Genomic DNA, 18,455 nt, shown 5'->3' on the forward strand with positions numbered 1-18,455 from the left:
TAGAGCCAAATATACAGTGTAGTTACTGATGTAGACCAGAGATAACACAATAAACCTGAGATAACTGTCTATAAGAATGTTGAATGTAGAAAAAAGTCAATATACAGATAGTGCAAGTATAGCAGACCGAATTATACAATATACATAAGAGTCAAAAATATAATTCAGATATTGTAATTAGGGTGTGCAAAAACAGGCTGTGTAGGAACCAGATACTTGTACTTTTACTCAAGTGTTGTTTTCAAGAACTTTACTTAAGACTATCATTAGGTCAGTCAGCTCCCCTGTCACAGACTGGTAATACTAAACTTGTTTTCTGCACTCCAAACATTTCCATTTCTTAGGCACCCTGGTCAGCTTAAGGCAGGTCTTGTGAAAGTGCTTTCGCCTAAAATTTCCAGATGTGCAAATTATGACATCTGTGGCCACAGGTTGACCACAGTAGCATCCCACCTCAGGTGGCTGTTTTGTGGCTGTGGTGTATATGGGAGTAAGGCGTGGTGCTGTATACCATTTCCCCAGCAGCTCAGGAAGCACTCCATTCTTGATGAAATTCACCACTTTGTCATAAGCATCGTGGAAGAAGACAGGATCATATGGAATTCTCTGGGTGAAAACTTCCACACCATGGTCTCCACACCATGAAGTCACAGTAACTCACCTCTGCAATGTGCATTTGTGCCTGCACTTGATACATGTACTTGTGGAAATGTCTCAGTGCCATGACCCCATCCTCTCCTATGCCAAGACAGAATGAGGAATCCTTGCAGCTTTCAGTGAGGGAGCAGTTCCTGGTTTTGAAGGGGCATTTTATCTCTAAAACGCCATCTCCATGGCAAGTGCAGGCTACCAAACCATCAGGTGATGCTCCAATCTGGGTTGATGATGAACCTTGATGCCCTCACCTGGAAGTCTTCATGGTGGTCTTGCATCATAGCAACATAGCTTTCCCTTGCTCTGTCCTCATTATGTTGACCCCATCTGACAAATATTGGAATGTAAGTATGCAGGTAAATATGGTGCAAAATGTGAGAGCTTGCAGAATACGATGTGTGAACTTGCAGAACAAAAAATATGTACTTGAAAATTTGCACTTGTAGAAATGTTTACACATCTGTCACAGAAAAAAAATATTCACAAATGTGTAGATTGATATGTACATGAACATGACAGCTGCAAACATGTAATACAAAAGTCGAGTCGCACAGATTTACCACTTCGTGATGCAAGCTCTCTTGACAGTGTTTTTTTTCTTTGTGTGACTTCAAATTCAGATCACGTGTGTGAATATTTTTTACAAGTGCAAATTTTAACATACAAGTACAGATTTTTGTTCTGCAAGTTCTCACATTGTATTCTACAAGCTCTCACATTAAAATGTGAACTTGTCTACTATTTACCAGGTGTTGCATAATGACAATAAAAAAAAAGCATTGATTTACTGGCTTATAAATAGCGGCTTCACAAACTTGCAAGCATAGAACAAACTAGACCAATTAATCTTGCTTTATGCATGGTTGTCTTGCACAGTAGGCCTATGAATAGCTCTTCTATGAAACTGTTCTGTTATCGATGTACCTTGTTGCCTCAGTGGAGAACCGAGAAGCACGGGGATAGCAAATTATTTTGATCAAGGATGCAGGTGTGTTTGCTCTGGCTGCCTCACTGAAAACTGATGCTGTGACTCTTCCTGCCCTCTGATCAAACCATACTCTAGATTTACTTTGCTCCCTGCTCTAATCCTCAACTATCAAACATTGGGGAAAATGTTAGTGACACATGACTATTTAGAGATTAACTACCACTGAAGTGTATAGATTGACTAAAACTGATTACATTCAAGAAAATCATCCATAGGAATACTTTCAAAATGGAAAGGCTTATCATTTATTTCACCTGAACTGATACACTGAAATATTAAGAGTTGTACCAAAAAAGCCTGAACATTATGGATATTACACTCCAATACAATTGAAATAGGCCTATGGCAAACTAAAAGGAGAATGTTTATAATGTTTACCTGTTGCTTTGTTAGATGTAGATCATCACCTTGGTACTCTCAATCAGCAGCAAGGGAAAGTCCATCTCCAGCCAGGTGCTTGAGTATAATGTGGAAAGAGGAGCTGGCAAGTCCAGTTGCATCACCTTTGGGATGTACCTGTGAGAGAGAAACAGAAACAAGACATTTTAAGTGACAATATATAGTGTCCAGACTATTTAAAGTGACAAAAGAACAAATGTACAGTTAAATATTCTAGACCTGTAGTAATTACTCATTATAATTAGCCCATGTTTTTGTTTTCCCCTGTCATAACTGAGATTAGTTGTAAAGTATTATGTGCAAGCCACAAAAGAGCTTAGTTTTCAGTCACTCTGTGGAGCAGAGCATCTTACCTGTGGGAGTGGCCCTCAATGACAGAGAGGATGACACTCTTCTTTGGTTTGGACTCCTGCAATTCACTGTTATGAAGCGCCTCAAAGAATGCTTGGCAGTCTTTATCACCAGGACCTTGATCTTCACGGCTTGAACATGGCTCTTGTTTATGAGAAAAACTGATGTTGCAGCTCTCTTCATATGGGACCCCTCTGACAGAGTTCATACTTGTCTGAGCCCAAGCACAAGGCTTCTCGGTGCAAGCCTGCCCATTTTTAATATCAGCAGCAGCCAACACAGAGAACAGAAGAGCTGCTGCATGAGAGCAGACCTCTCCTAGGCCTGCCTTACAGGTGCAATGAGCCATAAGTACTGTCCCGTCCTCTTGGACTGTGATCCAGGGATGTGTTGGGGTCACAGAAAGGTTTTGTGAATGCTTAAACTTAAGTATGAAACACAAATTGAGAATTATACATTTAGCAATATAGCCAGATTAACCAATGATGTTTAAGTTCAACATATATAACATTATCTAAGACTCCTAGCTATTTTCTACATTATGTTTTTGCTAACAAACGTAAGGTCAGCTTTAAAAAACGAAATTCCATTGGCAATTGTTTATTATTATCCTAGCACTGACCTAGCTATCTTTGCCATCTAGAAAGTTAGTAGCGTAAAGTTAAGTAAACAAATATCTTACCTTTCCTGTAAATAAGAAAAGTTTCTTCATCTCCAGATGATAAACTCGAGGATCATTCACCCATCCTGATTTAAAATACATGTATGCTTCAGTGTTTTTGTATGCCTTGAGGGACTCCCCGCTGTATGGAGAAGGATTGTGGACGAGGTAGATGTAAATGTCACCAAAAGACAAGTTTGGCAAATTAACGACAGATTTCAGTGGGGTCAGTAGTTGATTCGGAAGTAAATACGGATCAAAACCCAAAATATCAATTTTCTTGTAATAACGTTGCTTTTCTTTATCAGAGAGATGAGCTATTTTCATCTGAGTAACGTTAGCAGAGCCCGTTTCTTTGACGTTAACGTTTGCCGGTCCTAAAGATAGCGGCCACAAAAAAAAAGTCACGTGACTGAAACCCATGTATACATTTAAGGGTTAAACCACTGATCTATATATATAACTGGATAGCTCATGATGTCACAACAGTGAAGCTACTGCGCTGCCATCTTGGTATTCCCTAACATTCTGTATTCCTATGGGTCTCAATGGGAAATCGTCTGTTTTGGTGAGTAATTTTTACCTATCCAGTCACATAAAAAAAAAAACATTTTCCCCCTGCTTATTCTAAATGTGAGCGTGTTATGTTACTCTTTATTGCAGCAGCATTACGTTCAGCGGCGCACGTGTTACCTCAATAGAAACAATTTTAAGAAACTGAGGTAAGATATCAGAAGACATTTTCAAACATATTTTTTGCAGCTTTAAAGTTTTTATTCTGAATACATAATTATGCTTTGTAGCTTTTGTTTACGTTGAACGTGCATTGTGGTTATTTTCTTAGGATAAATGAATATTAGCTATGCAGCTAACGTTAACTTAGGAAAATAACCACAATGAATAACAGTATAACTCACCAAGTCAGCTTTTTTGGTCAAGTTGAATATCTAATTGCAGATCAACACCGGTTACATATGATAAATATAATGTGGGCTTTCATTAATTCTCTGTGTGTGATTTTTACTTTGTGCAGTGCACGCCTGAAACCGGACCAGCTCACGGGCATCATTTATAAAGTAATCAATTGCAATAGACTAGGAGCAGGGCAGGACTGGTAATCTGGCATACCGGGCATTTTTCCGGTGGACCGACGCAATTTGGGGCCGATCAGGGTGGACTGTCCATCGGGAGAACCGAGCGGGACGCTGTGTCAGCCGCGATAAGCTAAAACGAGCCGCAGCGTTAGCGAACACTCTCCCCCAACAACTTTTGGGCTAGTTATGTCAAATCCCGGGCCGATTTCTCTTTCCAGTCCAGCCCTGACAAGGAGCACATGGATATGGACTACTTGCACTGAGCCTCGTGACGCACTTCCGCTTTATAGTAATACATATCACTTATTTCCGGTATGACCGGCGCCATTGTTTCTCGATCCAGACGAGCCGTGTAAAATGTGCGCAAAACAAACCGTTTTGATAACCACTGGATTTTGTTGTGTTCCACTATGTACTGCTTGTTCAAAGTTCAACACAATTTTAAGTTTTCACAGCTTACCTGTCGATGTCGACCTTAGAAAACGGTGGCTCGTGAACATACGCCGAGACAGTTGTTCTGCTTCCAGTCGCACGAAAGTATGTAGCAGACATTTTACCAGCGATCAGCTTATTGAACCTCAGACAACAAATGGTAAGAGAAGGTTAGTACCTGGTGTGGAGCCAGTACTTTTTGCCTGGAATGAATACACTATTCAACAACCGCGGCCCAGTGTGTGGGAGAGGAGAGAGAGACCTGTTGATGCTGTCGACGCTGAGCCCGTGCCTATCGATATAACGATGGATCATGATTACTGTGACGTTCCTGATCCATCATCATTAGACGTGGCTTGTGCTAAAATAGAAGAACTCTCCCATGAAAACGAGGAGCTGAAGAAACAGCTACAGGAGTTAAAGATTCAGCACGATTTTGGATTGCAGAGGTTTGCTGGCTAGGACGAGGACATTAGATTTTACACAAGGTAAGTTAACGTTAAGTCTTTTGTTTGCTATAGATAAAACCCATTATATGCATGTCACTGATTCTTGAGACTTGGGACAAAACACGTCCTGCAATTGTAACTGCTATTAGGTTTAAAAATGAAAATATTTTTAATTGTAGATGTTATGAGGGATTAATAATAGAATGTATTTAACACAATTTGCCCCATCAATTTCATTTAATGATTATTATATCAAATTTATGGAACTTATTGTCTTCTCACTACATCTAAAACAGTGTGTCCACAGAGAAGGGTTCAATCATTCATATGCAATAAAATGGATACAAATTTGTTTTTAATTATTAAAAAGAGCTTGTTCAATCAAAAGCAACTCTTACTATAATAATATCTCATATCAGAGCAAGGTTGTTTTTCAACAGCACATGCATGTTTCATGAGGTTTCAAAATTGTGTCCCCACTTTTTGTCAACACCGTCAGACATTCATTAAAATGTAAAAAAAAAATCAGCAATATCAGGGGATGCTGTCACTCTGAAAGACCCCTTGCCACCTCCCACCACTGCAGAGTGCATCAATGTCAGACAGGCTCTGGTAACTTTTATAGTTTTAGAATATATTAAATCTTAATGTTAATATTTCCTGTGTCACAACCATGATATGTCAACACCCTCTTCCAGTTTCTGAGGAAATCATTTGAAATGTTTAGATCATTTTAATCTCCTGAAGTTGGTTCTATTAGCATCTAGCATCAACAGAAAAAACAAAATGGCTACTACATGAACTCCATTTGTTTTGTGAAAGAAATGCCTAATGTGTCAACACCGTCAGATGTCAACTCCATCAGATATTCTGTCTGACGGTGGTGACGGGCCAATAACGGAGTTGACATTCAATGTGAAGTCGTCATGTTTTTGTGGTTATCAAGTAAATTTGAATTATATGAAATATAGAAATAGTGTTTAGTTTTTCTAATAATGTATAAATACTAGATATGACAGCATATATTGCTTTTTTGGATTGATAGTCATCAACTCTAGCTGAGTTAGGGCTGAGGGAACATAAGGCTGAGGGAACATAGACACACTCCCCATCTAGCATAGTATAGGCAAATATGATTAAAGATATTCAGAGTGCTGTTGTGTGTTTCAGTCAAGCATGGCTAGGCAGCATCTCTCATTGGTGGAGCGTAGAGGGAGGAACAGAGAGTCTCAAAAAAAGCAAAGGGAGAAAATCAGTACACAGCCAGAATTAAAAGAAGGATATCTAAGACAGGAGAGACAAATGTGGAAACAGACAGTTGAGGAAGGAAAAATAAAGCAAATCAAGGATTTCAGTGAAATAGAACAGAGGAAAAGGAGAAAGAAGTGGACGCATAGCCAGAGAAAATCAAGAATGCAAAGACAGACACTCAACCATTGGAAAAACCCTCAGATAGGCCATCAAATTACTTGAATGAGACACCACAGATGAGCAGGCAGGCTGCTGCAGGGAAAAGATAAAGTAAAATCAAGGCAGATACTGTACATTCTAGAGAACTTAAAATAACAAAGACCAAATTCAGAAAGGCCCAAAAAGAGAACCACAAATTAAGAAAGCAGATATGGCGCATAAAACAGAAAACAACACACAAGAGCACACCATGTGAATCGCCAAGAACCACCACAGAGAAAATGATGCGTGGTAGAAATGTCAACACACTCACTACAACACTACACTTGTGAAGCATTCTGGGACCATAGCAGAACTCATACAGCTGTATGAACACCTGTTGCACAATGAGACAACAACACATGTGTGTTTGGTTAAAAATCAGTCCAGAGAATACAGGAAGATGATAGACAACTGTGACGAAAACAGTATAATCATGAATGTTGACTTCACATAAGCATGGAAATGCAAAGATAGCCCTGAAGTAGTCATGCCATTTTTGTCACTGGCATGTACTACACAAAAGATGAAAAGGCTGGCTTTTTGTGTCGGAATCCAAGCTTCAGGATGCTGCCTCCATTTGGGCATGCATGGATCCTGTCCTCAAAACAATAAGAGACAAGTTTCCTGGTGCCCACATCATCCACTTTTGGTCTGATGGCCCTAGCAAACAATATAAAAACAAGAAAAATGTCTGTCTTCTATGTGATGTCCCTTTAAGATTCGGTTTCCAAAGAGCAACTTGGAACTTCTTTGCAACTTCTCATGGCAAAGGAGCACCAGAGGGCATTGGAGGGACAGTCAAAAGAACTGCAGATAGTCTCCTTCTGCAAGGGAATGATATTGCAAGTGGGAAAACATTCTATGACATGGTGGGGTCACCATGTCTAACCAACATCCAACTCCAATGTCAAAGATGAAGAAATGATGCGCTATGATGAACTCATTCAACCCATGAGTGGTACCCGGTGGGGTCTTCTGCTGTTGTAGCCCATCCGCCTCAAGGTTGTGCGTGTTGTGGCTTCACAAATGCTTTGCTGCATACCTCGGTTGTAACGAGTGGTTATTTCAGGCAAAGTTGCTCTTCTATCAGCTTGAATCAGTCGGCCCATTCTCCTCTGACCTCTAGCATCAACAAGGCATTTTCGCCCACAGGACTGCCGCATACTGGATGTTTTTCCCTTTTCACACCATTCTTTGTAAACCCTAGAAATGGTTGTGCGTGAAAATCCCAGTAACTGAGCAGATTGTGAAATACTCAGACCGGCCCGTCTGGCACCAACAACCATGCCACGCTCAAAATTGCTTAAATCACCTTTATTTCCCATTCTGACATTCAGTTTGGAGTTCAGGAGATTGTCTTGACCAGGACCACACCCCTAAATGCATTGAAGCAACTGCCATGTGATTGGTTGATTAGATAATTGCATTAATGAGAAATTGAACAGGTGTTCCTAATAATCCTTTAGGTGAGTGTAGTTTGTGTTCTGATCATTTTTGGATCAATTGTTAGGATCCTGAAATGAGATTCAATTTATATTGAATTGAAATTGACACTTAAGTGTTTTATTATTTTTATACAACTGTTTTAAGTTACTTTGTTACCATAGCAGATGCACTGCAGACATACAGATCTGAGATGAGATAAAATATCTATAGATCATTTGTGTTCCAGTGATAAATATCAAAATACTTAAATGTGAATCTTGATTAAAAGGTTTATAAACAATAACATACTAACTGTTGTGTTTGTTTTAATGCAGTAATTGATTGATTCAATGTATTTGATAGTTAAAATAACTACAAATTCAGGTTTTCAGTCACCACCGTCATATATGCGTCAACTCTGTCAGGTCTATGTCACCTCCGTCAGATGAATATTTTGATAATATTTCATTATGATATTTCAGATTTGTTGAGGAATTGTTGGTCATATGTGAAAATGTAATCTGTCTTCTAACATGAGAATGTGTTTTCAAATCTTAAAAACATCTTGACTGCTGTTTAAGTTAAAGTTAAAATTCTATTAAACAGCCCAATTAAAAACACAGATGGATATCTATATAAAATATAGATATATACATATTGATAGAAACTTTTTTGTGGCCTCTGTCAGCCTTGGTGAAAATTAATGTTTTCTATACTTCTTAAAGGTCTAGCATAATGTGAGTATAAATTAATTTGTTGACACAAAATAAGTGATGGCAAAGAAAAAGCACATTTTGATAAAAAATAGAAAAGTTGGGAGGTTGTATCAAAGCGTAGCTCAGTAGCTTAGTACATGTTAAATACATACATGTAGTTTAATTTGTCTGAGCACAAAGTTTTATTTTTTAAATATTGCACCCTGTTTTGTCCCATGTCTCAAGAATCAGTGATGTATATAAAATGCACATTAACAAGTTAGGTGATTATATATTTATGTTATTCACATTAACATTTTAGGTGAGTATATCATATATATATATATACTCACCTAAAATGTTAATGTACACTATGTAAATATATACACAAATAAACATGTTTATGTGCACACACACACATGTATAAGTATACATAATACTTGAAGCTGTGCTTATGCTATATCTTCAAACAGGTTCCCCAGCTACCGTCACCTGATGTCCTTTTGGTGTCTAATCGAACCTTCCATCCACAAAATAATTTGTGTGTCTAGGTTCAAAGCTGCTGCTAGGAAAAATGAAGAAATTACACATGCACGGCCATCAGTGGTAGGTTATTCTCTTATACACAGTAAGAATTACAGTTAATTGTGCATTAGTAATCTCAAAATGGCTACAGTATGATTTTTTTCTGTATTTCCTAAGTGATAACATAATACAAACTTACCTTTCATCCATGTTTTTATCTTTCCAGAGACAGCAGCTGCAGCCAATTGATGAGTTTTTTCTTTTCCTCATCTATCTGTCGGTGGGTTTGAAGGAGAGAGACTTGGGACACCGTTTCCATGTGCACCCATCCACGGTGAGCAGAATAATTTCAACATGGACAAACTACCTCTACTCACTGTTAGGATCAGTGTGTGTGTGGCTTTCACCAGCTCAAGTCAAAGCTAACCTCCCTGAAGAGTTCAGTGCTTTCCCAGACACACAGGTGATACTCGATTGCACTGAACTCAGATGTCAGACACCATCCTCCCCACTACTCCAGAGTGAAATGTACTCAAACTACAAATCTCACTGCACAATGAAAGGCCTCATTGGGATAGCGCCACATGGTGCAGTCACCTCTCAGCTTTATGCTGGGTCAATGAGTGACAAGGAGATCTTTAAACAGTCTGGAATAGCCAAACAACTGAAGACGTTGCAGTTATTTGACAAAGGTTATTTGACAAAGTTAGACAAAGGTTTCCTAATCATTGACTGTGTCAAATGTAAAGTGTACTGTCCACCATTCCTGACCAAGACAAAGCAGATGCCAGCACATCAGGTGAAGGAAACACAGGCCACAGCACGGCTGCGAGTGCATGTGGAACGGGTCATCAGGAGGATCAAACAAAATAAACTGTTTGATGGTGTCATCCTGCTTTCCCATACTGTAAACATCAATCAGCTCTTTACAGTTGCATGCCTGTTGTCAAATTATCAGAACAAGGCATTAGTTAAGACATGGGTCAAATAATGTCCTGCCATTTCTACTCTTCAGTAAATAAAACATAGGCTAGTTGTTAATAATTGACTTTATTCTTGACAATCTTTTATTTATAACATTTATTATATAACTCTGTATAATCTAAATTGTTGTGATTTTATTTAGTTTAATTTAGGCAAGACCTCTGAATAAATATTTGTAAAAAGTAATTTTAAAAAGTAACAATTTCATAAAGATCACTTTGTACTGTACATTTATTTACAATAAACACATTTTTATCAGTACGGTTTCACTGGAATTTTTTTCAACAAAATTAATGTTTCATTGACAAGTATTTATGCATGTATGTGTAGAAGTAAAAATAATCAATCTTCTCTCTAATAACTTTATACATGGCTGTGTCACTGTAGATGCGCTGCACAAAATAATCTTCCTGAGCCCACACCACAAAGTCACACCAATGCATTCCGGAGACCAGTAGTTGTCCCTGCACTTGCCAATAGTATGCATGTTTTTTTTTAGAGAAATTGCCCCATACTCCATTTGCAAATATTTGCAGTCAACAAACTTTTTGATATTAGGGCATTTAACTTCAACATTTAACTTCAACAAGCCCAAATTGAGAGTGTTCAGTGGGATCGAACACTACACCATCAGGGGACGCACCAATCCAGGGGGCATCAGGATGAACGATTAAACCACAAGGTGAGTAGTTAACATTTCTCAACTTGCTGTACTCAACTGTTACCTCTGACTCCATTTCTGCACCTCTTCTCATTTCTGCTGTCTGCCTGCATCCCCTGATGATGCGTTCGGCGAGGGACTCTGCAGAACTCAGGCCTCTGACATGGCACATCTCCCGAAATCTGGAGGCTGTTACCCTTGGTTTGCGAAGGTCATGCCGCTCAGGACAAGAGCTTTGGTCACATGTTTGCCGCTTCAATTTTCTGAGCCATATCTAATGTCATGTTCAGACTCTGTAAGTGTAAGGACTGTGTAAAGATAATGCACTTCCTTCCTGGACCAACCCAAATGCACTTTCTACAAGTGGCTTTTCAGCTGTCATGTTCATGGTGGTAGCAAGTGGCTTGTCCACAAGGCTGAAGTCTGCATATGCCTCCACAAATCTGAACATGCAAGGATCTGGTAAAGGGCCCACCATCCCTCTGTAGAGTCCACTTCTGTAAAGATATGTTTAACATGAGAATTAATGTTGATAATGTAAATTTTATATACATAATCTTTGCTTTTCTATCTTCTGTAATAGTGTGGATTATTTTGAATGTCTGTTATGGACATGTTTAAAACATATGTGTTTTAAAAATATGGCCACTAGCATTTTTATATCCTGTACATGAAACAAAAATTTCAAAATGCCACAGCTGAACTTACCTCACTCCACCTGGTTCTGTGCGATTTGGTACAGGTTTTGTGATGACCATGGAATTGATGGGTCCTGGTTTTACACCCTACAGACAAATAAAAGTCATCATGGAGGAAATAGCTTAAAATTAAAAACAAAACCCTTCCACAATTGAGATTTTCGATAAGGCAGTGGTGTTTTCTTTCCCTCAACTATTCTGTGAACATACTGTCTGAACATACTGTTCAATGATTACCAATGTCCGTGGTTTATGCCAGCATTGCTCTATTTCTGTGCAGCTAAGCACAGGGGGTACAACTGCCATATTAAGCTGAGAGTAGTGAGCAGTTTGAAAAAGTAAAGCAACAGTATGGTTGCACAAAGCAGTGCCTGCCACACACGAGCACTTGCTGTGTGTTACCACCACAGGCGAAGCATCCCGAAGTCCAACCTATTAAAAAAACAAGTACTAATAACTAATATTTTATTTATTTATTTAACCAGGGAAATCCTTTGAGAACAAGTCTCTTTTACAAAGGAGCCCTGGCCAAGAAGGCCGCAATAAAAGTTTCACATAAAATACAAAATATACAATAAACATGCAAAACATAATACATTAACAATACAGTTAAACAGCCACGCTTAAAAAAAAACAAAAAAACAATGGCCTTACAACAGTTAGAGATACAATGTAACAAATTACAATACAATAGACTTATCCTAATTTGGGAAGCAGGGACAGGTGCCCATTGTGCCTGCTTCCCGATACTTTACTAGCCTCTTAAAGTGACCAAAGGAGACCAAGTTATCAAGTTTTAAGTCATTCTGTAATAGGTTCCACGCTGATGGAGCAGAAATTCTAAATGCTTGCTTCCCTAACTCTGTTCGAGCCCTAGGCACAATCATGTGGAGATTATCATTAGACCGCGGAGAGCAAATGCTGGGCTTGAAGGACATAAGCCTACATAAATAAGGGGGCAATGTCCCAATAATGGATTTATATATAAACAATCGCCACCGGGTTAGCCTGCGCTTAGCAAGGGAAGGTCACTGGACCAGATCATACAGAGTGCAACAATGTGTAAAGGGTTTGCACCCTGTAATGAATCTCAGTGCGCCATGATAAACTGAATCCAGTTGGTGCAAATATTTATTCAGGGCGTGCATATATAAAAAAAATCACCATAATCCATAAGAGACCGAAAGGTAGCCTCGACCAATTTCTTCCTTGTTACAAGATAAAAGCAGGCCCTATTCCTAAAATAGAACCCAAGCTTTAACCTTAGTTTCTGGGCTAAATTTTGGATATGAGCCTTAAAAGTCAAATGTTCATCAAGTAAAAGCCCTAAGTATTTATACTCTGCCACATGCTCTATTAGATTTCCCTGCAGGGTTACAATGTTTGGAGGGATAGCTGTGGAGTTCCTATTATTTGAGAACAAGACCGTCTTTGTTTTATTTGCATTCAACACAAGCTTTGAGTCAAAAAGCCAAGATTGTACAACATCAAAGGCATCCTGCAGGTACTGAAAAGTCTGGTGAAGGGTTTCTCCACAACTGTAAATAATTGTGTCGTCAGCATAAATATGAAACAGAGCATTATGGACATTTGAACCAAGATCATTTACATAAATGGTAAATAAAAGTGGGCCCAGCACCGAACCCTGAGGAACCCCTGATACAACTTGTAAGAAACCTGAAGAAATACCGTCAAAAGTGACGCACTGAGTCCTATCTGAGAGCTAATTTTCAAACCAGCCAACTGCCTTCTCAGAAAGACCAATGTTGAGCAGTCTCTGTTTTAAAATACAATGGTTCACCGTATCAAAAGCTTTAGAAAGATCGATGAAAAGAGCTGCACACATCTTTTTGCTTTCCAGTGCCTCAATGATGTCATTCACCACCTTCAATGAAGCAGAGATGGTACTATGTTCCTTTCGGAAACCCGACTGAAGCTCTGATAGGATATTATAAACACTCAGGAATTCTTTCAGTTGTTCACTTACTAGTCACTCTAAGACTTTTGACAGCACAGACAAGTTGGAGATAGGCCTTTAGTTGTTTAGCAAGGTAGGATCTCCTCCCTTTAACAAGGGGAGGACATAAGCAGATTTCCAAATTGATGGCATTACATTCTGAACCAAGGACAAATAAAAAATATACGTGAGCGGTTTAGCAATAAAATCTGCAGCAATTTTTAAAAAATATGGCTCTAAACAATCTGAGCCGGCAGGCTTTTTGATGTCCAATGACATTAGGGCTTTATGCACATCATCGATTGAAAATGTGGCAAACGTAAAAGAAAAAGGCTGGCCAACACGACATCTTACTGCGGACGTCAAAAGAGCAGCTGTTGTGCGGTAAGTGAGGACCCAAAAGCGATATAACAAAAAGCAGTCTTTAATGAAAGTTCGTAATTAGATCACAACAGAACACAAAGTCTTCTCCTTGAGAGGCGAAAGGTAAACATTAACAACCAGACCTCTAGCAGTGAGGGGCGAACTGAATAGAACACAAATCCAGGTTGTTAACAGAGAGAGGGGTGCAGAGGAGCGGAAACAAATACGGGACAGGACTGGACAGCGACAATTCTGACTGTGGATAGTAACAGCGTGTAGCGTTCTCAAGTGAGACTCAGACAATGAAGGCAGAGAAAGCAGGGAAAGAAGTAGAGCGCTAATCAGCGGGGAAAACGGAATCAGGTGGGAAGGAAATTGACAAAGAATTAAGGGGAGACGAGAGACAGCTGGGGAGCGAGGGAAAAGGAGAGAAGTAACAAAAGAGAGCCAATAGATGGCATAAGAGTAGAAGGAAAGAACAAGAGCAAAACATATGATGATACGACATGACAGTACCCCCCCCCCAGCGAGCATCTCCTGGCGCTCTCGAGGAGGAAACCTGGCGGTTCCAGAGGAAATCATCAATCAGCAAACGGTCCAGAACGTCCCGAGAGGAAACCCAACTTCTCTCCTCGGGACCGTATCCCTCCCAATCGACCAGAAACTGATGACCACGGCCCCGGGGACGCATGTCTAGAATCTTGCGGACCCTGTAGATGGGGACGCCCTCAACGTGAACGGGGGGGAAGAGAGACGAGTGGGAGTGCGGGCAGCTGGCTTGACACAGGAGACGTGGAAAACCGGGTGAACACGGCGAAGATAGCGGGGGAGAAGTCGTACCGCAACGGGGTTAATGACCTGAGAAATTCGGAACGGGCCGATGAAGCGTGGGGTCAGTTTACGAGGGGCGGACCTAAGGGGAAGGTTGAGGGTGGAGAGCCACACCCTTTGACCGCGGCAGTATCTGGGACTCTTGGATCTACGCTTATTAGCAGCCTTAACTGTCTGGGCTCTAAAACGGCGCAGGGCTGAACTAACACTCCGCCAAGTGCGTTCGCAACGTTGGACGAAATCTTGAGCGGAGGGGACGCTGGAGTCGGCGAGTTGCGACGTGAACAGCGGAGGTTGATAACCAAGGCAACACTGAAAGGGGGACAGACTAGTAGCGGACGACGGAAGGGAGTTATGGGCGTATTCGGCCCAGGGGAGGTGCTCAGCCCAGGACGCGGGGTTGCGGAAGGAGAGGCTGCGCAGAATGCGGCCAACAGTCTGATTGGCCCATTCGGCTTGACCGTTAGACTGAGGGTGGAAGCCGGACGAGAGACTGACGGACGCCCCAATCAAGCGACAAAACTCTCTCCAAAATAGAGACGTGAACTGCGGACCTCTGTCTGAGACGATGTCGGACGGGAGACCGTGAATGCGAAAAACATTTTCGACAACAATCTGTGCCGTCTCCTTGGCGGAGGGGAGTTTAGCGAGGGGAATGAAATGGGCCGCCTTGGAGAAACAATCAATAACCGTGAGAATAACAGTCTTACCAGCCGACGAAGGAAGACCAGTGATGAAGTCTAGGGAAATATGGGACCATGGTCGCGAGGGGATGGGAAGTGGTCTCAGGAGACCCGCCGGGGGGAGTTACCGGACTTAGTCTGAGCGCAGATGGAGCAAGCTGCTATGAAACGCCGCGTATCACGCTCTCGAGTGGGCCACCAAAAGTACTTCGGACGCATCTACCTCGACGATGAACTGTCTAGACAAATCCAACGGAGGTGGACAGGGAATGTGGAACAGGACCTTGAAGGAGAGGCCAGGGTCGTTGCGCTCACCAGTCACTCTCCAATCACAGAGGCGATGGTTAATTCTTCGCTCCTTCTCTGTAGCCGAGATGCGGATGCCCCCTAACTGCATGGGCTCTGACGGCGCGGCGAAGGAGGAGGATGGTAGCGCAGTGAAAAAAGGGGCTGAGAGAGAAGCAGAATCAGCCTTACGGGTCCGGCGGTGAAGGTCGATTCTTTTCTCGATGCGGATGGCGAGTTCAATCACGGAATCCACTCGAGTGGGAACCTCACGGGAGAGAATCTCGTCCTTGACCTCCGCGCAGAGACCCTCCAGAAATCGGGCGAGCAAGGCAGGCTCGTTCCAGTCGCAAGAGGCGGCGAGAGTCCGGAGAGTCCATAAGAGTAGAAGGAAAGAACAAGAGCAAAACATATGATGATACGACATGACAGCAGCTCTCTTGAGAGACATTTTGATAATTAAGATATTATTTTAATTAACATTTTATACTTTTATATTTGACTGTCACTTTGTGGGGACAGAGATGGGCCTTGTGAAGAAATCTCTCAGCTGTCAGTGTGTGTGTACTACATGTTTATATTTGGTTCTTCTGGATTTATTCTGAAGAGGTACTGTTACAATATCAACTCAAAGCTAATCGTTTTTATTAACAACTTTAAAACTTGTTGATGTGCATGTGTAACTGGTGTAATTTATTCATTAATTGTATTGACTTTTGTGTTTTTGTTTTTTTATTTGTATTATTTTCAAATATATTGTCGGAATTAATGTTCAATTTCAGTTATGTCTTGTTATTAGAAAAATGTATTGAACTTCACGAAATTTTGTTCCTGTTATAGTTCATACGTTAAAAGAAAATAATGTTATTGTGGCAAAACTTTACTTCGGGTGTTTGTTTGGGGAGGGAGTGTCATGGGGTGCGACATGGGATAGCCTCAGTCTATTTATGTGCGAGGCTGATGAGAATATGTGTGCACTGTTGCTTTTCTCCGTGAATCTCTGGTAAGATGATGGTTATTGTCTAAATATATACTGATTGCTCAATAAGTGTGATTTAAGTGATGGCAGCATTTGATCGTGTTAGCGGTGATGTGTGTTTAATTGTAATTCGATTTTTATGAAATTCATCATAGCGCTAACTAATTAGCATCTTATGCTCAGTGTGTTGGAAGAGAGAGAAAAGCTGATGCCCTGTTGATCTTTCACCTTTACAGATTAAACAGGAGCACTAGATCTCATCAAGTGGGTGTGTGGTCTTTGTGTGAGAGAGTGTCCGATCCAGACATGCTACACATGCCCCCCATATAAATTAGTTCACATTTACTATATAATCTAGTCAAAAAATGGTTAATTTTGGCAAATTATGCAGTTGTATAATTTGTCAACATTATGAACCATGAGCTTCAACAGATTTAAACTATGAAGGCAGAGAAACATTCCTGTAACAATCTGCAGATGGATAACTTTGCTTTAAAAAGGGGTATTAATACATTTGGTGTTGTATTTTTACTGTTGATTATTAAAGATTATGATCGTTATGGACACTCTACATGGGGATAACGACTAATGTGTGCTTAATATGTACATACTCATAAATTACAACCTGTGGGCACTTTAGCCTCATCCTGGACTCAATAATCACGGACACACTTAAACAATATTATGTGCGAGTTTACGATAATGTGAAAACACGTTTGTATAACAGCAAAGTAATATTAAATTATATAACAAAACACATTTTTAATATTTCATGTTTGTTCGGAGTAAAAGTTTACAATCTTGCAGAAGTTAAACTCTTTCAAAGTACAAGTGATTCAAAATTAAACATCAGTGAAGTAAAAGACATCAGCTCTTTATATGAGATTGTGGGTGGCTCTTAAAAGAGCCGTTGGGTTGGTCTGATTTCTCCTGAATAAAGTCGTTTATCCTCCGAATCCGTACAGAGTTCGTCCCTGTCGTTTCAGCGCGTACACAACGTCCATGGCAGTGACGGTCTTTCTCTTGGCGTGTTCAGTGTAGGTGACAGCATCACGGATAACGTTCTCCAGAAACACCTTCAACACACCGCGAGTCTCCTCGTAGATCAGACCGGAGATACGCTTGACACCGCCACGGCGAGCGAGACGACGGATTGCGGGTTTGGTGATTCCCTGGATGTTATCACGCAACACTTTGCGGTGACGTTTGGCGCCTCCTTTCCCGAGTCCTTTTCCGCCTTTACCTCTTCCAGACATGATGTCGAGTATACACAGAATGTGAAGAATGAAGTTGCTGGATAGGACTTTAAAGTAGTCTACAGGACCTAGTAGAAACACAGCACTGAAGGAGGAGCCTAAAGCACGTCACGTATTTGTCCTTCTCACAGTTCACAGCTGACATGCCAAAGATCAGATTCACTCGAATTTATTAATTAAAAAATATATATAATTTAAATGAGAATTAGTTTCAGATCAATGTCCACATAAGTATTTATATTTGAACTATTAAATTTGAACACTAAATTAAAAAATGTGGATTTTTGTTTTCCTTTACTATTGAAGCAAAGAAAATATTTAATGGGTCTCATTCACCGATATCGTACTGTATTACCTGTAATAAATTGCTGCAGTGTTCAAAAACGAAGACAACTTTAATGTTTTATCATTTGTGTTGGCATGCATTTTGTCACCTTATTAAATAATTTATTGCATATTTTGCTATCCTTTCCATATTAAGACAAATAAAAAATAAATTAAAAAGGGCAAGTGGGTGGCCTTTGTGTTTGTGAATCACAGTGATGTTTTCCCCAAGAAACAAATTATAGACTTGATTCTTTGTGAAGCGTTGGGAAACTTATTTTAATCTATAACGTCTTACTTTTAAGTAAA

The 18,455-nt window shown here is 40.3% G+C and overlaps 1 protein-coding gene across 1 annotated transcript in view; it reads right to left on the reverse strand.

The window, feature by feature from the left end:
- LOC127618007 (uncharacterized) overlaps positions 1-17,825 on the reverse strand; it is a 34,979-nt gene extending 17,154 nt beyond the window's left edge. The window contains exon 1 of the mRNA XM_052090218.1: positions 17,530-17,825. Within this exon, the coding sequence (XP_051946178.1) occupies positions 17,530-17,822 (293 nt within the window). The 5' untranslated portion in view covers positions 17,823-17,825. The remainder of the gene's footprint in view (positions 1-17,529) is intronic.
- Positions 17,826-18,455: the final 630 nt, after the last annotated feature.

Source organism: Xyrauchen texanus, chromosome 2, assembly GCF_025860055.1.
Source record: "Xyrauchen texanus isolate HMW12.3.18 chromosome 2, RBS_HiC_50CHRs, whole genome shotgun sequence".
In the NCBI taxonomy this organism is placed as follows: domain Eukaryota; kingdom Metazoa; phylum Chordata; class Actinopteri; order Cypriniformes; family Catostomidae; genus Xyrauchen; species Xyrauchen texanus.